At 46.9% G+C, this 25,337-nt stretch overlaps 1 protein-coding gene and 3 long non-coding RNA genes across 4 annotated transcripts in view; all 4 read right to left on the reverse strand.

Moving 5' to 3' along the window:
- Positions 1-1,866, reverse strand: part of LOC135819529 (uncharacterized) — a 7,941-nt gene extending 6,075 nt beyond the window's left edge. Inside the window, exon 1 of the long non-coding RNA XR_010553932.1 lies at positions 1,343-1,866. This is a non-coding gene — a long non-coding RNA (uncharacterized LOC135819529). The remainder of the gene's footprint in view (positions 1-1,342) is intronic.
- A 3,018-nt stretch (positions 1,867-4,884) lies between these two features.
- On the reverse strand, positions 4,885-7,423 carry LOC135819530 (uncharacterized). The gene is made up of 2 exons (XR_010553933.1): positions 6,379-7,423; positions 4,885-5,675 (listed from the first exon to the last, which is right to left on the reverse strand). It is a non-coding gene; the product is annotated as an uncharacterized LOC135819530 (long non-coding RNA).
- Positions 7,424-9,435: 2,012 nt separating this feature from the next.
- On the reverse strand, positions 9,436-11,555 carry LOC135819531 (uncharacterized). The gene is made up of 2 exons (XR_010553934.1): positions 10,634-11,555; positions 9,436-10,219 (listed from the first exon to the last, which is right to left on the reverse strand). It is a non-coding gene; the product is annotated as an uncharacterized LOC135819531 (long non-coding RNA).
- Positions 11,556-23,008: 11,453 nt separating this feature from the next.
- LOC135819532 (uncharacterized) overlaps positions 23,009-25,337 on the reverse strand; it is a 30,865-nt gene continuing 28,536 nt past the window's right edge. The window contains exon 14 of the mRNA XM_065332756.1: positions 23,009-24,331. Coding sequence (XP_065188828.1) covers positions 24,121-24,331 — 211 coding nt within the window. The 3' untranslated portion in view covers positions 23,009-24,120. The remainder of the gene's footprint in view (positions 24,332-25,337) is intronic.

Raw genomic sequence — 25,337 nt, forward strand, 5'->3', positions numbered from 1 at the left:
AGCATGCGGGGTTGACGGAGGAGAATTTTAAGGATTTTCTTGTGATGTATTTCAAGCTTTGCAGCAGCGGAAGAGGATAACCCAACCCAAGACGTATCTGCATAATGAAATATTGGGCGAAGGTAGGCGAAATAAAAAAGAAGCTTGCAAGAAAGTGGGAGGTAGGAGCAGTGGGGGGAGAGAATTCCTAAGGATTTACTTGATTTTTTACAGATATATTCGATGTGAGGTACCCAAGAGAGTGCAGAGTCAATCACAATGCCAAGGTGTTTGTGAGAAGACACTATGTCAATTGGATTTGGAAAGTTGGCATGGATGAGGGTTGTGAACTCCGGCTGGGGCGGGAAGAGCATGATCTTTGTTTTTGATAGATTTGGGGACAACCTCCAGGACGACATCCAGGAAAGAACTTCCTGAATGCCAGCACGCAAGTTGTTTTTCAGGCCAGTGAGGGAAGCTGATGAGGTGAGAAGGGTCGTGTCGTCAGCAAACAGAGACGTTCCAGGGAAGACTGCAGGTAAGTCGTTTACGTAAATTATAAATAGTAGGGGACCAAGAATTGATCCTTGAGGAACGCCCGACAATACTGGCTCTGCAGCCGAGGATGTGCCAAGCACAGTTACGTACTGATAACGCCCAGAGAGATAAGATTTCAGCCAGGAGAGTGGCTGTTTGCGTACCCTGAATGCATGCTCGAGCTTTGCCAAAAGTCCTCGATGCCAGACGGTATCAAAAGCCTTGGCCAAGTATAATTGGGTTGAAATTGTTCAAGTAAAGTGTCATGTTTGGTGCGGCCAAGCTTGGCCGTTAATGTTCTAGGTGTAATGTACTGCTGTTATTTGTTATCACTTTGTCCTTCCTTCTTTCTTTCTCTTCTTTGTTCACTTTTCAGTTGCAAGTTTAGTGTTAGTACACACATTCGTTATTGCTCTCGCTTTCATTGTTAAAATTCACACTTGTAAATTTCACTGCTGTTGTTCTTAGTGTTATTTCTCTAACTTAGATTTTCTATAATAGTTCAATTTTGTTTTCAGTGTCCTTTAGTACAACGAAGATTCCTGATGAGTGTTGTACGAAAACTTGTTTGAATCCCTTTCTTTCTCTACACAATTTCTTCACATTATTCATCGTTTTATTGCACATTGTCTCCACAGTTTTACAATACATGAATACAGTGTACACAAATGTCGATCCAGCTTGTATTACTGATTGCGGTTATCAAATTGTTGTCTCCTCGCCGTTTGTTCAAATATTAACATTAACATTAACATTAACACCAACATTAACAACGTCATCTGTTAGTCACAAGTGTCATATCCAAACACTGATAATAATTTCCTACCTTACGAGAACTTTAGTTGCAACAGCCAAGGATTAACTTGTACATGTACAATCGCCATGTACATGTATGTGAGCTGATGGGCCTGGGCCGGGCCGTTGTACCGGTAGGACGGTAGGTAGTAGTTTGTACCATGCGGCAACGTCTGACTGTCGTGTACGAGCCTTCCCTATCAAAATAATATATTCCACTACTACTACTACTACTACTGGGTACTGGGACTTGGTGGCAAGAGTATGTACATGAAAACTGCTTCACGTACTCTTGTTGGTAGTACTAATATGAATGTACCGAGAGGGCCAGCCTCTACCCACACACGAGGCGGGAGAGGCGTGCTTCCTCATCCGTTCAAAAGGTGCTATGGGCGTCCGCCTTAGAAAATATCGCACTGCCGCCACATGCACGCCCAGAACAACTAACTTGTGCAAGGCCACCGCAGTTGTAGTAGTATTTATACTAGGAGTCGGGATCATGCAGCTGATTGGTGGCCTGATGCTCTCTACTACCGTGCACTACCGTGTACTGTACTTCGGTTATACAACTAATAGTAATCATGGTAATACTTCTGGTGTAGTTGTAGTGCACGCTGCCGTGACGCCGGTCGCCGGCCGGTCAAAGCGGTATGCTCCCGGGATATCCCCTTGCTTGGCCTTGTCATGCGACAAACCCGTGACATGTGTTTCTTGCGAGGACTTGCAGTTTTGGGAGATCTCCCCGAATGACTAATACACTGGACTTATTTTTACTTTGACGTGTTTTCCCCGAACGACGAGTTGCGTGACCGGTACTAGTGTTCTACTAGTATCTAGTGGAACTAACTATTAGTATTACTTACATGTATGGGTGATGTGTACAGCACAAGTCGAAACTGGCGACTTTTTTTTACAAGTAAGATGTTCACACACAAGCGGAAAAACCGTCAGAGATCAAATTCCATTACACAGTGTTGAACCGTTCAAGCAAGTAAGATGTTCGAAAGTCAAGAGTTGTCATGTACATGTATATGTACATGATTGTGACGCTGTGCGGCGTGCCACTCCGCAGGCTTTTCCAGGGTCTCTCCACTGATGATGTTATCAGGTACTAACCTAACGCAAGTCTAGCGTAATCCACGTCCAAAGTAACAGTTGCGATCATAGGTGCCCCCCCCCCTTCCTAGAATTCTGCTGCATTTCTGTATCCACATACATGTACTTGAAAATACCGCCATTCCGACAACAGGCTCTCAGCTGCACCAAAAAGATAACTTTGCCAATATTGCAAAGTGCAAGAAATACGCTGCAATGGAGTTTGGGAATTCTGAAGAAACACGTACATGTTGTACACTGTACATAGACCACACTATAAAGCAATTCAACGTCCACCAAACGCGCTCTCGGGCCGACCTCGCACAACATGACTCCAGCAACATGACTCCACGCACATGTACATGTACATGTATAGAGAAAAAATACAAAATTTGTCAGTTACAGTACTTGGAGTCATATTGCTGGTGTGTGAGGTTGGTCAGAGAGCACGTTTCGTGGACGTTGAATTACTTTATTGATAAACAGGCCGAAAGCTGCTGGTTACCCTTTGAGAACATGACATTTCACTCCTTAATTCACTCCAAAACAGTCTCTTCACTGTATTACACTGTTCATGGGCCAGGTCCGACAATTTCATGTAGTTCATGTACAGTATACAAACAATGTGTATACAGTACAGTATATTATAATACATGTTCAATGTACATGTACATGTACATGTACATGTACATAGCAGACTCAGCGGAGGACGTTCATGTTGGTTTTAATTCTGAGTTTCATGCCGTTAGGCAATCATCAGACAACTGATACTCGGGTCTACCTAACACTATGCTTATAAACACATAGGGCCACAAGCATAAACAAATTTAGCGCTAAATCTGGGGTAAGGTATGGGGAGAAAAGCTGGCGCGGGCCACGGCGCGACAGTAGAAGTGCCAGGAGGGTGGCGGGCAACAGGCAGGTATGTGAGCATGAAAGCGCGGAAAGAGGCGATGGGGAAGCAGTGTACAGCAGGTGGGAGGAGGTGCCAGGAGGATGGCGGGCAATGGGCCAGTGAGATCGCTAGGGGGGGGGGGGAGGGGGGGGGGGGTACATGTAAATACTACAATTATGACTGTAGTACAGTGTACAGGTGCACAATCATGTACATCGTAGTATAATCCAGGATCGTTCGAAAGCTACATGTACATTTCACGTTCTACTGATCTGATGACGATCCGGGTTGCCGGCTACTGTACCAGGGACAAACCCCGAATTGACATGTGGCGCGCAAGGAGCGTGTTTCCAGTACGAGAAGCATGGGGCGTGCGGCGCGTCACCTGTGCTCTTCTACTACTGTCTATCTTGGAAGCAGTGGCGATGGCGTGACTGATGCCTGTCCCGCCATTATCAGCATCCACAGCAGGCGGCCCTGTTTGATTCATCCAAACATGTTGACAATCCTGGCCAGCACGGCTACGCGCCAGTGCTTGGTAGAAAGAGCTGTCAAAATGTCATGCAGCTGGAACATTGCCAGGGGCCCACGGCCCGTCACCAACTAGTTTCCAGAGGCATTACGTGTTCCTTTCCTGTAGCGGACAAACCAGTACCGTTAGTTACTTTGACTTTCTACTCACGTACCCTGTCAGGTAATGTCTGCCTGGTTCTTCGAGGGAAATCCTCTTCCATGGTTGTTTGTTTTCTAGCCTCCATTTTCTAGTCCCTGGATATCTAGGTGACAAGACTGGTCACGTAGACCAAAGACGTCCATCGTAAACTAACAAGCATGCACAAACTTAGACTGCCGTGAAAAATCCTTGCTGCCAGCAGCCAAGGCCCAAGACTCCAGACTCGTGCGCCACGAGTCTCGCCGCTGGGCAATGCCATAAACCCGCCAGGCAACACAGCAAATGTACAATCATGTACAGTCACGTACAGTCACGTACAGTCATGTACAGTCACGTACATGTACCTGTACATGGAGCAAGAGTCGGTGTAGCCAAGGATATCGAGTTCAATTTTTAAGGCAGTTTGGGGTTCTGACTTCATCAGGTACTCTGTAGTCTGTACAAGCAGAAATATTCGTCTGGAATTTAATTTCGTCTTTTTCGTCCAAGGAGTTTTTGGACTCAATTAAATGCCGGACTAATATCGAGTTGTCCAGCTTTTCAATACTCTCTTCTTATGATCCATGGACGAAATTTACAACCGGACGAACTCCCTTTCTTTGGAGTTGGACGAAATTAGTGACCGACGAAGTTTTCTGCTTATACAGTGTCTGCCCTACATCCTGCTGTGCGAGATGCAGAGCGTGTGCTACGCGTTATGCATGTACATGTACATGTTTACTTGTCTTGTATTACGTGAATAGTATACATGTACATGTACATGCTTGTATTACGTGAATACATGACGTATACATGTACAAGTACATGCACCTGGTTAATTCAAACAGTCTGGAAGGCCCCATCACGGTCCACATCGCTGCATGTACAGAGCTAGGCCCACTGCACGCCATTTGACACCATAGTGGGAGAGTTGAGACTGGGCAATTATGTACAGTACGGTCGTACATCATGTGCCTGACTACATTATAGTACATATCGGAATATTGCTCAATGTGAAAACATTTACACATTACACATTGGCCACCAGAAGAAATCGATGCTTTACACGACAGAAAAAACGTGAAAAAAAACAAACAAAGTAGCAGCGTACTACGACAAAGAAACATGTGGATTGAGGTATACAAATGGATCAGTCGCCAGATGGAGACAAAGTCCAGCTACCATAAAACAACAAGAGCACATAACCCTGTGCTTGTGTTATCAGGCAGAGAGATCAGCTGACGAAAAGCAATGAGCATTATTGGGGAGTTCATGATGAAAGCGGCGACTCTTTGCTCTTGGCCGCACGCCATGGGCAACACCACCACCACTACTGCGAGCAGCGTGTGTGTATGCGCGTAGGTGTCGACCAAGATGAAGCCATCCCACCACTGCACGGTGGTCGCCAGCCGGGACGGTAGGCTGTGAGCATGTATTGTTGACACCGCTCATTGCTACAGGTATCCGGCCTTTTGCCAGTGATCTCTTCAGGCCTGCTGGTAAGCCAGAACGACGACTGATCCCGGAGCGGAAGAAAAATGCGGATAGAAAAGAAGACTGGGGAAGAAGACTAACGAAGAGAACCAATACGATTCCGGGCGGACGGGGCCGCACCGGGAGCTTGCGTCGTCGGTCGCATGGGCACGCAAGCCCAGCTGCCTACGCTAGCTTACTGTAGCGTCCATACGACAGTACACACGAACTAGCGATCCAACTCTGCGACTGGACAGGAACCAAACAGTAACAAGAAAAAGGACACAGTTGTTACGCTGAGTATTAGCAGGACATCTGACTAAACAAAGCTCAAGTCTAGAGCATGATGGCTGTAAAAATATTCCGCCACATGTAGGCACACATGCATTCATTTGGTTTGTGGAAATATTTTAAAATTTTACCAGCGCTGGACTGCGCACATTGGCCCATGCACATGTATGACTATGAAGCGCTCTGTCCAACAGTACTGGTCAACGTGCGGTTTGCCTGGGCGGATAATGCTAGCATTATAAGTAGCATTATAGTGTGCGATTTGCAACGAGCATTATGCTAGCATTATAACACTACATTTCCACAAAAGTGGCGCTGTACACATTGCTTAGTTCACAAATTTACATTCAAGAGAGCGCGACGGGACGCTACGTAAAAAAGGACTCCCTTTGATAGGCATCCATTTGCCTCTGGAGAATCCTTGAAAGTCGAAATGTACATGTATAATATCAGCATCGGCGGAAAACGATTTTTGCTTCATTGCTTTGTGATCATTGTAATATCAATGTAAATCCGAAATTAATGATATTTTTCTGATTTTTTAGCAACGCCTCTAGACGTGCATGTACATGTACATGTACATTGTAACTAACTTGTACATATACATTCGCCCTCAATCAGCCGACCTAACCATCAAGTACTAGTATAAGTAATCCCCTACCTTGAAGAAACTTGGCTTCCACTGCCGAAGGAAACCAAGGGAGATTTGATGCGAACGTTTGCTGTTGTCGTCACATCGGAATTGAGAAACACACACCACCGGACACCTACCACAGGCACACAGCCCCAAACTTGAAACAAAATAATAAATTGACATGAGCTGTAACTCTCCTATTTATAGTGAGTATGCTAGGCTGTGCTGCCGCTGGTACAGCGACACTGCTTGGAAGTACTAGTAAGTAGTAAGGTGCTAGATTGTCCCATGGCCCGTCCGTTCATCCAGTTCAGCGCAGTACAGCAGCTCCCGTCTGGTCCTGCCCAGAACATGACTTTCTCGCGCGTGTGTGAAAACCACAGGGATAAGATAAGCGTTTGTACCTTTCCATTGGTGAAAGCCAACAACATTTCTACTGTGGCGAGAGAGTTCCATCGAAACAACTGCGGTCAACTGGTTAGGCACTCCGCCAAGCAGTCATATCAGGGTCCATGTCACGCAGCAGCTGCGTTGCATAATCACTGCTCTAGACCATGTAGACAGCGACGTGACACGTTAGGGTACTCCCCGCGCTTGACGAGCCCTGGAGAGGATGACAATAGTCAACACCCAACAATGGTAAACAAAGCATCAGTCCGAGATGTCGATATGACCATGTTGACGCCTGGTTGTCAACGTCGCTCATGCTGAACGTCTCCTAAGCGATGTACACACGGAGAGATGGCAGTAGACAACAAGTCGTTTTTCAAGGTTTCACGTCCCTAAGCCAGCATTCGCAAACCCCATTGCGGCCATTCACACATTACTAGTCTTCGAACAAAAAAGCAAACTTGATTTCTCTGCTCTAGACGTCATGTTATTGTTAGGTCCACGAAAATGTCAAAATTAATTATGTGGCAGTGTGAAACTGTACAACTAATCGCAACGAACTAAGGCAAGCGAGAATTCGAGTAAATGTGCCGTCAAGTTCTGCAGGAACGCGATCAGAAGAATCTGGGCAAACGAAAATGTGCAAGATGAGTGTGCATGTGTGGAGAGTACTTTGATGTACACTGTACATGACTAGTGTACATTTAGGTTGTGAAAAGTGTTGGAGAGAAGTGGAGGCCTGCGTCTGTGTGTGGATGTGTTCGCACGATAATGAAAAATAATGATGCGTAACTTGATTCATTATGTGTGAAGTATTGTATTTTGTACGCATCCTTATTAATTCTTACATCGCAAATCAGAGGGAAGTGGAGGGCTGCAACTGTGTGTAGATGCGCTCGCACAATATTGAAAGAGAATGACGTGTAGCTGGGATCCATATTATGTGTGAAGTATTGTGTGTAGTGCACATCACATTCTTACATTCGTACATGGCAAGTCAAACGGACAATCATGCCCAGTGTTAACACTGTTATGTACACGATGGACAGGGAGAAAGGAGAGCAAAGGGCAGGATGGCTTGGATAAGAGGTTTGAAGAAAACAGTGAGGCCGAGGATGTCTATTGGATCATCCTATGTTGTCTAGCCTCCTTCTATTATTCTTTCATAATTATGCTCCTGTAGTACATGTATATGTACAGTGTAGGTCCCGCTGTAGTAGCCGCTGTACCCCCGGGCCATCATTAACCCCCCGGGCCATCATTAACCCCCCGGGCCATCATTAACCCCCCCGGGCCATCATTAACCCCCCCCCCGGCCATCATTAACCCACCGCTCCGCGATTTGTCGGCTTCCCTACTTGCTAGATAGATTTTTTATATTGATTGTGGACTGATCTCAATCATAATAATCTTCCTTATTCGCCATGGGCCATCGTGGATATCAAGAATGACAATGATACTCCTAGCATTCTTCATAAAATTATTGAACATTCACTGGATGCTTGAAGTGCATTGTGATGTTGTGGGGCAGGACTTTAAAGAGGGGAGGGGGGCGTGGCACAACAGACCAGCAACACATGCAGGTAGAGATTGGCTACCGATCTTCGCCTGTACTGGCCTCTGTGATTCCGATTTAGTGGACCCATGGTGTCATTGCTCAGTGATCTGCAATCCGCGACCTGAGCAGCGAGCAGCGAGCTCACGGCGCCCCGCACAATACAGCCCCGTATGAAGACAGCTCTTTCTAATTCTAGGTACGATAGTAGAACCAGCTAGCACACAACATTTCCCAACGTATGGGCCTGGCCTAAATCTGGCTTTGGAAAATTTATCAGTTTTCATTGCTATCAGGTCCGGCCTCATTTTCTCTGTGCTGCGCTGATGAGTCTACAAAGGACGAAACAGCATGCTGTGTGCACATTGAGTAGAGTATTGCGCTCCAGCTCTTGTGGTAGTTGATCACTCTCATGTGGGGTAGTGCCTTTGCTGTTTGCATTACGCAGAGCTCACCGACTTGTCAGTTTGAGCACTCTGGCAAGGAACATGACACGTCCGTTCGGGCCTGGTTTAAACCTGGCTTTGGAAAATTTATCAGTTTTCATTGCTAGCAGGTTCCGCCTCATTTTCTGTGTGCTGCGCTGATGAGTGCAGAAAGGCCGAAACAGCATGCTGACCGGAGATTGAGTTCATTCATATAATATAGGGCAGTCCCCGCAGACTCAAGGCTTACCCACCCGTTATGCGTTTCATCTACATCTACATCTACATCTACATCTACATGGCTATTGTTAGTGTTGTATCTATGACAACGTAGTACAGTCAACTTGGCTAATAACGACTGCGGATATAACGACAATTCGCGAATAACGACAGAATTTCCATGCCCAGAGCAAAGTCCCATACCACTGTAATACATTATAATGAGACTTCGGGTATAACGACACTTCGCGAATAAGGACACCTTTTTGATGCCCCGCCGAATGTCGTTATAAGCGAAGTTGACTGTACATGAACACACGTACATGTACCTCTGCAAGTCTGCACATTTCAAATTCAAACCTGATTGGATTTCAAGTGTTCTCTGGGAAGCTTCACAAATTTGTTTTTAAAGTGATCCCATCACTGTCCACATCACTGCCACTGGGTGCACAGAGCAAGGCCTAGTGCACACCATTGAACACCATACAGGGAAAGTTGTGACTGGACTATGCACAGCACGAACACGTACATGCACATATCCGTAATAATTTTTTGCAGAATGTGAAACCATTACTACGCCTGACACATGGACACGAGCAGAAATCGACGCTCAGAAAGAAAAGAAAGAAAAAAACGTGAAAAATCAGAGACAAGTAGCTGCGTATTACTATTACTACGACCAAGAAACATGTGTACACAAATAGATCAGTCGCCAGATAGAGCAAAGTCCAGCTACCATAAAACAACAAGAGCACATAACCCTGTGCTTGTGTTATCAGGCAGAGAGATCAGCTGACGAAACGCAATGAGCCTTATTGGGGAGTTCATGATAAAAGCGGCGACTCTTTGTTCTTGGCCGCACGCCACGGGCAACACCACCACCAATACTGCGAGCAGCGTGTGTGTATGCGCGTAGGTGTCGACCAAGATGAAGCCATCCCACCACTGCACGGTGGTCGCCAGCCGGGACGGTAGGCTGTGAGCACATATTGTTGACACAGCTCATTGCTAGAGGTATCCGGCCTTTTGACAGCGATCTCTTCTGGCCTACTGGTAAGCCAGAACGACGACTGATCCCGGAACGGAAGATAAATGCGGATAGAAAAGAAGACTGGGGAAGAAGACTAACGGTGAAGAGAACCAATACGATTCCGGGCGGACGGGGCCGCACCGGGAGCTTGCGTCGTGGGTCGCATGAGCACGCAAGCCCAGCTGCCTACGCTAGCTTACTGTAGCGTCCATACGACTCTACACACGAACTAGCGATCCAACTCTGCGACTGGACAGGCACAAAAAAGCAAGCAGAAAGACGTACATTATGCCATATTCTCTCTCTCACTCTCTCACTCACTCTCTCTCTCTCTCTCACTCTCTCTCTCTCTCTCTCTCTCTCTCTCTCTCTCTCTCTCTCTCTCTCTCTCTCTCTCTCTCTCTCTCTCTCTCCAGGTAGCGCTCTCCCCCTTTGAAATTCGCTTCCATAGAATTGGGCACCATTGACAACAACAACAACAACAACAACAACACCTCCGCATTTACCTAACATGTACAGTGCGTGTTCCAACAAGAACAACAACAAGAAGTAGCAAATCACCAGTAACAGCACAGCACTACACTCTGGAATCAGCCAGCAAACCCAATCGTCATTCATGATTCTACCCATTGACTCATGCACAGGTACAGTGACAGTGCTTACCTTGGACAAACATTGGTTTCCACTGCAGACGGAAACCAAAGGAGATTTTGATGCGAACGTTAGCTGTTGTCGTCACATCGAGAACTTGAGATCTTTTGATGAAGAAAAAAAACAAAACAAAAGCACCGGACACCACCGGGCACACAGCCCCAAACGTTTGAAAAAAGATACCGAAAAATGTGCGCTCCTCCCGTATTTATAGGCGAAATGTTCGGCTGTACCAGTATAGATAACCAGTTACCTGCTGCTAGCGTTGGAGGTAACTGGTTAGCTACTCGCAGGCCGCGTGCGAGGCTCACGTCGGCGACTTGATCGTGACTGTGCTATCAAGACAGTAGTCAGTAAAACACGTGCGTGCGACAGTCTCTGCGATAAGGCCTCCGACATACTTTTCCTGGCCTTGGTGAAGCCAGGATCAATCGGTACGGAAGACTCAGTCGTACAGTGTTGACGCTGTTTTTCCAAGTCTGGTAGAGTTCCGCCGAAACAGCTGTGGTCAGCTGGTTAGGCACAGTTCCAACAAACTAACTTAAACAGCTCCCTGTGCCATTGTGTGCGTACGTGTACATGTAGCTGGAGACAGCGAGCCTGCGAGTCCCTATACTAGGCCCAAGCTAGGGTATTCCCCGCATGCCGTTCTACCTTGCACGAAACACGATGTCGTCTGGCGATCTTGATGTGCAATCATGTGCTTCTTCTACAGCCAGGCACACGTGACTCGACTCAGGTATTCGCCTAAAACTCTGCTTTCGTCCCATACTGGGCTTGGAATGGGTGGTGCTGGACACCAGAATTATTTGGCGATAACACACCAGATAGGAGTAGCTCTGGCTGGATAACGCCGGCAGAACAATTGGCAGAATTGCCAGGCAGTTCATCTGGTGTGATTCATGCAGGTTCGGTGTGTGGATAAAGAAATGGAGCAGTTTTCAAGGAAGTGCCTGTCGTGACGTCAGTACATGTAACTGATTTAAACTACTAAAACTCCTTATAAGAAGATTTGTATCGCTCTGCCAATTTCAATGCTTTTCGAGCAATACTAGTATCCGGTAAGGGCTAGTTGGGGAAATCCAATGGTATTGGGTTTGCATCGTTATTGCACTATATTGCCTTGGTATTTGCCTCTGAAGGCAGCCTTTCTTCCCTGCTGCTTCGTGATCAACCCTTGGCTCCTGCGTTTGGCGAATTGGTAGAAGTTTTTGTAGGTGCACAATAAACCCGTCAAGGTGACCGCTTGTCCCAGAAGACCACTTTAAAGACCAGGACCAAGGGATGCTACATGTACAGCCTACAGTACATGTACATGTATATCCAAATGACCCTGGATAAAGAGACCTCCTGGTGCAGGGTACAGTAGTAGAGTAGAGAGCACGTTTTGAACATCCCTTGGGTGGCCGTTCTACATACCGGTAGGTCTTACTGTGCAAGTACAGTCATGATTGTATCCGTGTTTTAATAACATCCAACACGCAAACAGAGGACGTAGACCCAGTCCAGCGCACACTGTTGCCACTGCCGGTACTAGTCATTGTTCACTCTTCCGACTACACCCTCCAAGCCAAAGTGAAGTACATGACGGGTAGTGATTTTAACTCCTCGACAGTTACCGGTAGAGTCAACTACGGTACAGATGTACATGTGGTGCAACTACATGACATACAAGTACAAGGAGGAAAACTTCATTCAGCTAGCGGAGAGTGCTCAACACAATAATGTGGAGAAATATTAGTCACATTATTTAAAAGGCACAACAACAGAGGTTCAGTTGTCTGATGATTGCCTTAGCATTTAGCTACGTGCATGAAACGCAGCGTTACAACGTATGTTTCTATAATTGGTGAAACCATTCTTTTTGACCTTTGTGGTTACGCTCCGCCCCTGTGGTGTTGAGCACTGTTGAAACCTGGGTATACCCACTTATGTGAGGTTTACAGATGTGTTGCAAGTAACAGTTCGCAACTCAAAGACAAAGATTAGTAATTACTAGTAAGTTCCTTGCGCAATGCAATCATCAAGCGACTGACATACAAGTACATGTATGTAGCGCAGATCGCATCGCGTCTCAGTTAGACTATACCGTGAGGGCATGTACTGTCGACAATGACAGAGACGGTCGATTATTGTATTCATGCAGAGAGAGGCAGTAAACCATGGTAAACACGCCGCGCGTAGATCTACGTGCGGGTGCTTCTGGCCACTTGCCAAGGCCACTGCTGTCTGATACAACTACATGATTGTACGTGATTGTAGCTAAGACGTCAACTGATATGCAGTGATAAGCTGTTCGACACTCTTCCGCACAGACTAGGCTAGGGTGGCAGGGACAGTGGTACATGTACTTGTAGCTCTGTCAGTGAAACGTGCCAAGTTTGTCCCCCGTGGGCCGTGGCACTCAGTACCAGCTGTCACCGATCAGCTGGTTGCCAATATTTTCCCTAGGCTAGAGCTAGTGGTGCTTTCCCTGTAGCAAGTCCGCGACAAGATTTTTTTCGCTAGACTTTTGTGTGCGTGCCGTGTGCGTGTGCATTGATTCTGTGTGTGTGTGTGTGTGTGTGTGCTGTGGTGTGTGTGTGTGTGTGTGTGTGTGTGTGTGTGTGTGTGTGTGTGTGTGTGTGGTGTGTGTGTGTGTGGTGTGGTGTGTGTGTGTGTGTGTGTGTGTGTGTGGTGTGGTGTGTGTGTGTGTGTGTGTGTGTGTGTGTGTGTGTGTGTGTGTGTGCGGTGTGTGTGTGCGGTGTGTGTGGTACATGGTGTGTGTGTGTGTTTGCGTGTGCGTGTGCGTGTATCCAGTGCCCTGCAGATTTGTGTGATTCTTTTGCAACGGGCGTACATGTGTGGAAAGGTGTGTGTGTGTGTGTGCGTGTGTGTGTGTGTGTGCGTGTGTGTGTGTTTTATGTGTATGTGTGTGTGTGTGTGCCTGATGAGCGGATGCCATGGACGCTATTGTTTGGCACATTGCTGCCGCCACGTCCAGCGTGTGGTCGGCGGAAACGATGGCGAATACACATCACCGACGAGTCCTGGTTTTACACAGCGCTGGCAAGATCTGAGTGGCGGCAATGTTATCAAGCAATACAAACAGCTGAGAAACCGGCCCAAGACGGCAAGAGATAGTTTGCGAGGTGTACCAGCGTGCATTTTCCCGGCAACAAGATATTGCTCGCTACAAATCCACCATGCAATGGCATAAACCAGTCCAGCAGCAAACCAACAGCCGCCAATGTTCCCAGTGTCATCGATGGTTTCGGAATTCGGGTGGCATTGCAGTCCATCGCCGTGCCCAGTCCAGTTCTGTTCAGAATGTTGCTGATGCCAAAGGCGCCTCACCTGTACACCTAAATGTACATGTACATGTACAATCAGTCATTATACATAATAATAATAATAATAATAATACATGTACAATGTATAATTATGTACATTTATGTAAACAATAGGAGGACAGAGAAAGTGTTTTTACTCCGAGTTTCACGCACTAAGCGATCATCAGAAAACAGTTGGACAGCCTGGAACCTCTCTGTTGTACTTGTACATGTACATGTATGTATTCGGAAGGTTGCCATGCTGTGCCGCTTACTGTCGCATTTGTGAACGTTACCGCAAGTCGATCCGCGGTTTTGCTCTCCACAACTGCAATCGATCAACCAGGCGCCCACTGCTGATGAAAGGGACAAGTTCCAATTACAATGTCAAAGTTGCCTGAGGCGTTTTAAAAGGCGAAACGACTTATCCCGCTACCATTACCAACGCTATTGGCTCCTCTCGTCTTCGTCTCGCTCAACGAGAACCATATGACCTTCATACAATAAAAATTACAAAAAAATCATGTCAGTGTTTTTTTCTCTACAAAATCCACATACATGTACCGTAAAATCCCGCCAGAGCGCCCCGTCTCTCCCATCCGCCCCTCCCTGACTTCTTGTCAGGGACGTGATTGATTGTATCTTCGTATGACTCTGTTGCAGTCTGTGATGCCGTACTGCACTGCAGACGCGTGCTCGACCCCGTTGGAAATGTACGCAACAGTGCCCACCCTCTTGACCAGGGATCGTACAAAACCCTGCGTTTTGTCGGGTCTGTTCGACTCCTGGCTCTTGACCTTTGGTCGGTGTACGAGATGCACGAACAGTTTTCGTAGGGTGAGTACTTTTTCATATAGCACTGAATGCGGCAAGCAGGACTCGCCCATCCGCCCCTCCCCACCTGAAGCGTCGAGGAGGTAGGGGCGCTCTGGCGGGATTTTACGGTACATGTATCTCCAGACTGAGACAGATCCTGCCAGCAATTCTTTCGGCAAAATATCGAAGAATTGAAATAGCGGAAATTGCCGGCAAAATCGGAGCAAAATATCGAGATGTTGGGGTAAAATCGATGCCTGATACTTGGATTTCCTTGTTTCCGAGTTATTATTATTATTATTACACAATCTCATGGCATGTGACAAGCATAGCTAATGCAGGGACAGAATCCCCTGAGACAAGGGCGTTGAGCCAGCCACGGCAATAGTAAGCTAGGAAAACAAAACAAATAGTAATTAAAGCAAAAAATGAATGGAAAATTACAAAGAAAAACGATTAACGGAAGTGAGCACAATCAAAATTCGTGCATCACCCAGGTATTCGAGAATGTTCTTCGATAATAATTATTGCGTCTAGTTCAGTTGTGATAGTAGATCTTTAAACTGACAATAAGAGAACAAGTTTTCAGACCGTATGGTAATGATAACCAATGAGAGTAGCCGGAAAACAAGGGGGACTTTAGATACTGGGCTGACTTTTAACAAGAGGCAGGATGAGCGCGTTACGGGTTGAGCTTGTCGAAAACCAATTGTACTTCATCATGTGTGAAAGGGTTTTATGAAGAAATATTTTATGAACCAGCATACAGAGATGGTGCTTATGACGAACGGAGAGAGGAGAAGTGTGTGCAAGTCGATAAAGGGCATCCGATGGAAAATATCGATCCTTGTTGGAAAGAATTTTACATATAAATCTATGGTGGACTTCTAATTGGTTCAGAGTTGCGTCAGAAAGGCCACACCAAGCGGTATCGCAATAGTCGAATATAGGGAGAATATAGCACTGATAAAATAATAGTTTACACTGGATGGGCAAATGAGTGCAATGTGGTTGTAGTACCCCTAATGCTGAACTGGTTCGCTTGCATACACAGTTGACGTGTGCAGCCCAAGAGAGTTTGCAGTCAAACATCACACCGAGATGTTTGTGCTGAGTAACAACACGGATAGGCATAGTCGAGTCAGGGAAGTATAATGGTTGATCAGGAGGGGATGAAGAAATATACATGGCTTCTGTCTTGTCTAAATTGGGCTGGAGTTTCCACGTTTGCATCCACATGACAGTGCTGTTGATGCGATGCTGCATGGTAAGGAGTAATTGTGCAGGGGAGGAATCAGAACAGATAAGGCCAGTGTCATCCGCATACAAACTAACATCGGGGACAACTGAAGGTAGGTCATTAACGTAAAGCAAGAATAACAAAGGACCTAGAATGGAACCTTGGGGCACTCCAGACGTTACAGGGAGGGGATCAGACAAGAAATAGGACAAGCGAACAGCCTGAGAACGAGCTGACAGAAACGATGATATCCAACGCAAGGCAGCATCCTCCACCCGGAAGGTGACCTCCAACTTGGCAAGTAAGCCACGATGCCATGCGGTGTCGAATGCCTTAGCCAAGTCGAAAAACACCATTCCCACGTGCTCCCCACGGTTCCTCTTTGTCGCTATGTCTTGGACAAGTCGAGTCACCTGGTATTGAGTTGAGTCACCACGGCAGAATCCCGACTGAGCTGGTGAGAGAGCCGGAGCGATGTGCAGGTAGAGGGAATTGAATACAATACGCTCACAAAGTTTGGAAACTGTGCGCAACAGAGAGATGGGGCAGTAGTTTGCCGGGCAAGCACGGGAGCCTTTATTCCTGTCAAGCGGTGTCCCGATGGCGGATTTCCAATCCTGTGGGAATGTACCAGTTCGAAATGACATATTAAAAATAATGGTGAGAGGATAGGCTATTGATGGTGCAAGAGACTGCGGCACTTCATTCGGGATCCCATCTGAGCCGGGAGACTTTCCACATTTCAGGCGCTTCAGATATTTCCGAACTTGAAACGTAGTAACAGTGATTGTACGGAACGGAACAGATATGAAAGGCGACTAGGACAAAGGGGGAATGCGCCACGAAGGATCATCAGGTAGCCTAAATGAGGTGAACTGCGTGTTCAGAACATCAGCTATGCTCTTGGGGGATGTGGCGACCGTACCGTCGGATGCTATCGTCGTTTGGGGTATGACACGGCCGGAAGTGTGCCGCTGTGCTCGCACAAACTGAAAGAGCGTAGGTCGATTCGGTGACGTTAGTGATGCTTGGATGGAGCGTATATATTGACGATGTGCTTGCCGAGACAGGTGCTTTACAGCATTCCTTTGTCGGTTATAAGCTGCAAGATTTACTGCTGTCGGATATTTTTTGTACGCTTGCGTTTTACAGCAGACCTGAGCTCAGCAGTAACCCATGGTGGAGATTGCATGCGGGGTCGTTAAGATGTCACAGTGTGGGTGGCTCCGAATGTGGTGAGGTGACGACGGAAGGCGGGCTGGAGCTCACAATCAAAGTGATGAAGTGCGTCATTAACATCAGTGTACGAGTTCAGAGAGAACCAGTTGTAGCCAGCTAAATCAGCGTTGATTAATTGCCAAAGGTGCGAAGGTACTTGTTTGAAGCGATACAGTGAAGAGGGAGGACCAGTGGAAGAGTAGGGGAAGTAGTTCGAAATAGAGGCCGGGCGTAACATAAAGTGCAAACAATCTGTATATGGTCAGACGCACCCAAGGGAGGTGCTTGATCAATTGAGCGCACGAGGCGTGGTCGGTTGGTGATCACCAAGTCCAGACATCAACAGAGCCATTAGGCGAGGAATGAGTGGGGAAGTCAACCATCTGGTGGAGCCCAAGAGCAGCAAATACTGTGCTAAGGAGATCACCAGCCTTCGAGGTAGAATCGCTGGGACACCAGCTTGAGTTGTGGGCGTTGAAATCGCCAGTCACTAACAGATCATAAGAATCCAAACAGACAGCGCACGACGCCAGTGTGTGGTCACTGCCAACGGTACACGCTCAGAGGAAACAGCTTGGTTGGTTGGTTGGTTGTTTTTTTTATTTCACTTCGTACATTCAAACGGGATGACGACCCAATAAAATGACGGCGAAGGCTTAGCCTAGAAGTGGCTATGGAAGAACATAGTAAAAGCTATGGAAGCACATAGTAAGAGAATAGGATACCAATAACTGTTAGTAAACGGGGGGAGAGAGAGAATACGATGTATCTGTGATACTACGTGAGGATTACTGAACTGCACGGGGAGGGAGAGCAGAGCGATCAGCAGCAACTCGAACTACTCCCTACAGGCGTATGGTACACATGCATGCTTAAACTCAGGTAGCCGGGTAATTGTGCGGACCTCACCAGGGAGAGCGTTCCACAGCAGAGCACCAGCAACAGAAAATCTCCGCTGACCGCGGCGGCTACGGTTTGCCTGGCTTAGTAGGCCATTTTACTGCTGATGGCGGGTAGGGGTGCCTTGTGCCGGGGTCAGAAGCTGGGCGAGCACAGGGCTGGTGCGGGCGTGGATGCACCGCCAGATGGTGATCAATATGTTCTGCCTGTAGAGCTCGCTGACACGGTACAGGGAGTGAGCAGTGAGCAGCGGCTGCATGGCTGTCCGGGGCGGGTTGCCATCGATACAGCGGATGGCTCTGTTTTGCGCGGTTTGCAGTCGTTTCGGTTGACCCTCTCGCATTGCGGCTGAAAAGCAGCAGGAGCCATAAAGCAGGTCGGGCATTATGACCGCCTTCACATACACCTGACGAGAGCGTCTTGATAGGCTTCGGCGTGCCCGCCACAAGGCGCCAATTTTCTTGGCAACCTTGGTGACCACATAGTTTACATGGGTGTCCCAATCTAGGCGATTGTCAAGGTGAGCGTCGAGGTAGCGCGCAGAAGACGCTGAGGGGAGGAGACAGTCGCCGCTTTTGACTGTTACTTCCTGTACATGCTGCTGGGGAGAGATAGCCAGAACCTGGCTCTTGGTGGCGTTCAAGATGAGGCCTCGGGACTTCAGCCAACCGGCCAGAGCAGTTGCCGCTGTGGTGAGGGTTCTGGACGCTTGCACGTGCGGTGTCCCCCAGGGAAGCGTGGTTGGTCCGATATTATTCGCGATCTACACGAGATGTGTCGCATCAGTAGCTGACCCGGTGCGTACACTAATGTTCGCGGACGACATCATGCTGTACCTGAGCCACGCTAGCGCTCACGCCATCAACATCACCCTTTCCGCAGCAGTGTCGGCTGTCGCCAGGTTACTCGATGCCAAAGGGCTTATCCTCAACACCGGAAAGACGCAAGTGCTTGCAATCAAAGCTGGACGGCAGGCACACCTCGACCTCCACATTACTTGCACTGGCACGCCTCTTGCCCAGACCAGTACGGCTCGCTACCTCGGAGTCACTCTGGATGAAAATCTTCGCTGGTCACCACCGCAAGTCACCTCTATCGTCCGACGCACGGCTATGAAGCTGCGGATCCTCCGCCAGATCCGGCACTGCCTAACAGTGCGGCAGGCGGTGCTGTATTACTCTGCCCTTGTCATACCGGACATTCTATATGCGTCGAATGCGTTTCTCCCAGGACTGTCCGCTGAGCAGGGGAACACATTAGCCAAACTGGCTAAACGTTGCATCCGTTGCGTGGCCGATGAGCACCCATTGGCCCACACTCTTCCCCTGTACACCAGGCTGGGTGTCTGCCCAGTGCTGGAACGAGGGGAATGCAAGCTCCGACTCCTGACATTTAGAATCCGTTCTGGAATCGTCAGTGAGCTGTTGTCGTCCCGAATTGTATTGCAAGGCCCGCCGACAGGCATGACCACTCGAGGTCAGTTGGGACGCAACCTTCCCCTCCCCCTGGCCCACAGTGCTTCTGGCGCATGCCGACCGCTTCTAGCCAGCTGCCGACTCTGGAATGGCCTGCCCGACTGTATGAAGTCCATAGTATCTGTCCGTGAATTCAAACGCATGCTACGCGTATTTGTATTCGGTTAAATGTAATGGCTTTCGTAACCTGCTGATGAGGCTCAATAGAATCATGCTACGATGACCCGACTTGTAAATTTGAGATCCATTTTTCTGCTCGTCTTGACCCTGCCTCCCCTCATTGCTACTTCCATTTTTCGTATTTTTATTTTCATTTATTTTTCTCTTCATTTCTGACTCTTCTTACTGGTTGTCATCGCTTTCATAATATTGGGCAGAACTGCCCGTTTGCCATGCGATGTAAAATAAATCAACAACAACAGCAACAACAGCAACAACTGACTGTAATGCCTCAACAAACATGTCACAAAAGTACGACAATTGCATTGTGTTCTGTGAGGGTGGTCGATACATGCAGCATAGTAAGATGGGCTTCTGAGATTGAGTAGAGGGGGAGCCAAGTTCAAGCCACACAGACTCGCAGCCAGGGCGTTGAAGGTCGGCACGAGGGGAGACGTACGGAAAGGAATCTGAACGGACAAGTACGGCAACACCCCCATACCCACGGCTACAATGTGCTGACCGATTGTCTTCCGGAGGTCGATCTCTGCGGATGCAGATATAGCCTGACAGTGAGAGCGGGTTCGAGGGACAGAGCCACGTCTCTGCTAGGCAGATTATGTCAGGCTTAGCACATTCGGCAATAACGCAGAGCTCAGACAACTTGTTGACAACAGAGCGACAATTCAGAGATACTAGGGTTAAATCACGCTGGGATTTAGGGAAAAAAGGGGACGCTGATGGATTTAGCGCTGGGCACTACCCGTTCTGCAGGATACACTGCCCAGGATGAGATCATGTCACCGAAATATCACTGGGATTCACTGTGAACCGACATGATTTTGGAAGAACTCAGGGATATGTGCGTTGAAAGTTTGAACCCGTGTTGAGAAACCGACCCTGCGATGTTTATGAAACGTTGTACGGGATTGTACGGGAATTGGATAAAATACACGTTTTTCCGGAGCAAAATGGAGCAAAATATCGAGATTATTGTGCTAGGCTCGGCAAAATATCGAAGATTTCGCAGCAACATTTTGCGGCAAAATATCGAGGCGAGCGGAGCAGAATCTGTCTGGGCCTAGCGAGTATGCATTTGCCCCACATGTAGGTACATAACTAGTTAGTGACTTGACCTTTTGACCCCATGCCATGGGGCCGGGCCACGGTTAACCGGTTGCGGAAAAGTTGCGAAATAGTTCGCGAAAATGAAGAAAGTAATTAGTTGCGAAAGTTGCGATTTCTTCCTAAACAACGAAACGAAACAAAGATGCTCGCCACTTTTTTCGCAGCTTTTTTGTTTTTGTTGTTTTGGAAGAAATTGCAACTCTCGCAACTTTCTTCATTTTCACAAACTACTTCGCAACTTTTCCGCAGCTGTGTGCAGAGAAGTGCCCTGGATCCATGGAGGAGACCAATGAAGTGTCCACTGTCCATGATGCTCCGCTTGAATTCAACAAGAAGCGCTAAAACATTGCATCAAATCATCATGACTTGTGTACTTCGAGAAGTACAGTAATGTCAGTATACGATCGGGCGCCGAAGAGCCCAGGGGCTCAAGGTATAGTCTAGCCACGTTCTAACATGTTGAACGGTGTTATAATGTTAGTCGTTTTGTTCTTATTCCACGATCACGGAGAGCACCATACGATGCGATCACACCACGTTGAAAACATTTAGGAAACGGTACATGCGGTCTTTTAAAAATCTGCAATAATTTTAGCGTGAATTTGCCCATTTTCCTGCGTATTAGTGTTCTTTGGCGAAGTGTCTTCTGCGCTCCATCTTACTGTACATGTATGTATGTACATGTACATGTATGTGGCAGCCCTGAGCATGTTGCTATGTGATGCGTGCGAAGGTTCAGCAAAACGGACATTTCCCTATCTCTCAGGTAGTACATGTAGTTGTGCCGCGCCACAGTGGTGTCTATATCCGCTCCATTTTTGGTTGTTTTTGGCATCATGAATAATATGTACCAGAACTCGCCCATTTCGAGTTGGGATATTAGCAACTTCTGAGCTTTTTCTGAAAATATGGATGTGATTTCCGCAACTTTTTAACTTGTTTTGGCATGGTTGCGAAAGGCATAAGTTGCGAAACATTTTGGCATCTTTTGAAAAGGGCTAGTGCCAAGACTACCGCCATCATATTTCTTATTTCTATAGGACTCATCAGTGAATATGAATATGAGGCTTCGAAGTAATGAAAAAAGAAGCATAGAATTGACACACCTGCATTGAGTTTGGCTGCTTCTCCTGGTACTTGTACAATCATGTACATGTACTCAGCGTGGTGTTTGCTGGATTAGCACCGTACTGTACTGCAAACACTACAGTCAGTGACCACACTACACTGTTTGAAATCTTTTATTCTCACGTTGTTGTTGTTGTTGTTGTTGTTGTTGTTGTTGTTGTTGTTGTTGTTGATGTTGATGTTGATGTTGTTGTTGTCGTTGTCGTCGTCGTTGTTGTCGTTGATAAAATAAAAATCAACAACAACAACCACAGTGCGGTGTTTGCAGTACGGTGCGGTGCTAATCCCGGAACGTTTACAGCATTCAATCAAACACCCCACCAGCTCATGTCTTGTTCCATGCGAAATTATACAAGAACAAGAAAATAAAAAAGATCGCTCAAAACACACATATACATTGTATACGGTCTAGCCCCCGGTCTCTGCAGTTGAAAAACATTTCTCGGATGGAGAGCCAAGGATTACAAATTTAAAAAAAGAGAGGACCCTACTGTCACCCTAGGTTTACAAGTACCGGTAAGTTATCCACTTTGTCCAACACTAACGAATACAGGCTTTGCTTATCTCTGATAACATGAGTCTCCTGAGTTGGGTGGTCGTTGTTTCGCGTTTTTGAAGTGAGCCGTGGCCGTCCTGTGCCGTGGTCCTTCGTCATCATCTTGTCATAGCTAACATTCTTAGTTCGCTGTGATGTTTAAAAGCTTGTTTTCGTCTAGAGTGCGCTCAGCTTCTCCTGTCTTACGTTACTTCACAACTTAGAACCTTCCAAGATGGAAGGCTGTTGGTTTGCGCAACCCGAGACGGGGTGCAGCTAAGCATCATGTCGTTGAATGCCAGCATCACATCAGTCAGTTTTGTGCTAATTGTTGCGCATTTTTGACTCAACAGTATCCTGCTTATCATCGTTAGTGTTGGACAAAACGAATAACTTGTAAACTTATGGTCCTCTCTTTTTTTTAAATTCTCCATCAATATTTCGACCCAGGGTGATCATCAGGATTGATGAGAAACAGACGGTGAGGTGAACCTAATAATACTGAGGTGAATGTGCAGCCCTCTATATCGTGCAAGATGTGACAGAAATGTTTGCAGCGAGATAGAGCGTGTGATGTTGGGCTTCTTTGGAGCAAAATCTGACAGATTGAATGTGTAGCCAAAGAAAACAATAGTCTAATCATTAAAAAAATAGTGCCATAGAAAAGTACGGACACAAGTTATGCGATCGAGTCCATCAACTATACCCGATTTTGATGCTGAGTTTTGATCATAAAAATTGAAATAAAGTAAAGTTTAGAAGTCCGTGCTACAATCCACTACGAGATTGTGTAGGAAGCTTTGCTTGTCATTGTAGTGATAATATTATGATCATGTCGTGTTTAACGTACCTTTGAATATGTGCCATGGTGCAGAGAGACAGGGAATGTATTGCCTGCAAAACCTATTACAGTCAACTTCGCTAATAACGACTGCGGGTATAACGACAATTCGCGAATAACAACAGAATTTCCATGCCCAGAGCAAAGTCCCATCCCACTGTAATACATATAATGAGACTTCGGGTATAACGACGCTTCGCAAATAAGGACACCCTTTTGATGCCCCGCCGAGTGTCGTTATAAGCAAAGTTGACTGTACATAATATCATTGGATGAGATTTTCTGAGATTCTACCACTACCCAATGTTTGGTATGATACTGGGCAGCTTGTATGCATGAGAACATTAACACAACTTTAAACAGTTAGTGTCTGTGGTCCACTCTCACAACAGTAACACACATGCACACACAAACACACATACGAAGCATGCACGCACTCGCACACACACACACATGCGCGCACACACACACACACACACACACACACACACACACACACACACAGAAGTCTCTGCTGAAAGTGTTGTGGCTCGGCAGTGCTGGAGGTATCCACAAAGACACAAACTTTCCGACTCTCTTTGGCCGCTGGACGTCATACCTTCTCCTGTCGAACACAAGCCATAGTGGTGGATGTCGGACTGCTGCGATGGTGCATTCACAATGAGCTGCGATGCTTGAATGCCAACATGCAATGTATGTACATACCGTCGTGCAGTCCAGTGAGGGACAAGTCTGCTATAGTACTCTACTAGATCGGTGACCGCTCATCGGGGTGTTCATGGCAGGGCGGAATGCCGCGCGTGAGGAAGATGTCACCAAGTTGTGATACGGGCATTGGGCTTCTTTGATAGCAGGTAATCATGTGTGACAATGTCGGGAATGGCTTGCCATTTTCTCCCAGGATATAGAGGCCGTTAGGGTTTACTCTGATCTTCAAATGCATGACTGACGTGAAAGCTCTGCATTGCAATCAGGCAGAATGTGTGCGATACAAAAGATTACCAATCGGAAGCACTCTTCTTAGAGGCAGCCCAAGGGCAGAGAGAAAGAAACTATACACCTGTACACGCAAGTCACGGAGCAGCACGAATCATCCGGTTGTAAGTAATAGTTTCATGCCCATAGGCAATTTTAAATAATGTATGAGCAGCCAGGATCAGATTCACAGTAATGTCACAGAGGCAGTGACGTGTGTATGCAAGAGTGAGGATTTTCATACGTGGTATTTATTTACAGTCGAACAGTGGACAGAGAGCTAAGAGCCTTTCTCTCCAGTGTTTTACTGCTGGACGCTCCTTCTCCACAGCATGTTGGGCACTCTTCGCACACTTGTATGTGTATCCCTGGTTCTAGTACCAATTCATGTATCACCACCCAATAACAGTAGCCAATATACCAAGGATGGGAGTGTTAGCCAGCCATGGAAACCAAGGACAAGAGAAGGAGGAAAGAGGAAATTGGCACATTGCGGCGAGAAAAGCATCAACGATAGCATTGATGACTCGGATGGAGAGCCAAGGAAGTTTGTGTTAGTTCGTGGACAGTAAGTTATAGCGTAACTTGCAGTTCCTTGGTCCTTCTTCCTTCTTTTAGATAGAATTAATCTTGGAGAAGTGAAGTCCAGGTTCAAGATGTTGTCAAGGCCACGGTCACACCAAACAAGCCGTTTCCAGCTTGCGTTGAAATTGGCTTGTGCTGAATGAAGCGGTCGGTCACATCGACCCATGAGATCCGCTGAATTTGTTTTGCGTGTTCTGGAGGTTTTTTCTTCACGCTCATTTTTTATTTTATTTTCTGTTAAACTTGCACGTGGCAATCAGCAGAGTTTTTGGTACTGTATTGGGAGAGGAGCTTCCTTGCCACATTGGAGTCAGGGTGCTTGTTTGAAAGATAGAGGGAGGTTTGAGCTTGTAGTACAGCCATGGATCCTGAAACTAGACTCCGTGCCGTTGTCTGCGTCTTGCT

The sequence above is a fragment of the Sycon ciliatum genome, chromosome 6, assembly GCF_964019385.1.
Source record: "Sycon ciliatum chromosome 6, ocSycCili1.1, whole genome shotgun sequence".
In the NCBI taxonomy this organism is placed as follows: Eukaryota; Metazoa; Porifera; class Calcarea; order Leucosolenida; family Sycettidae; genus Sycon; species Sycon ciliatum.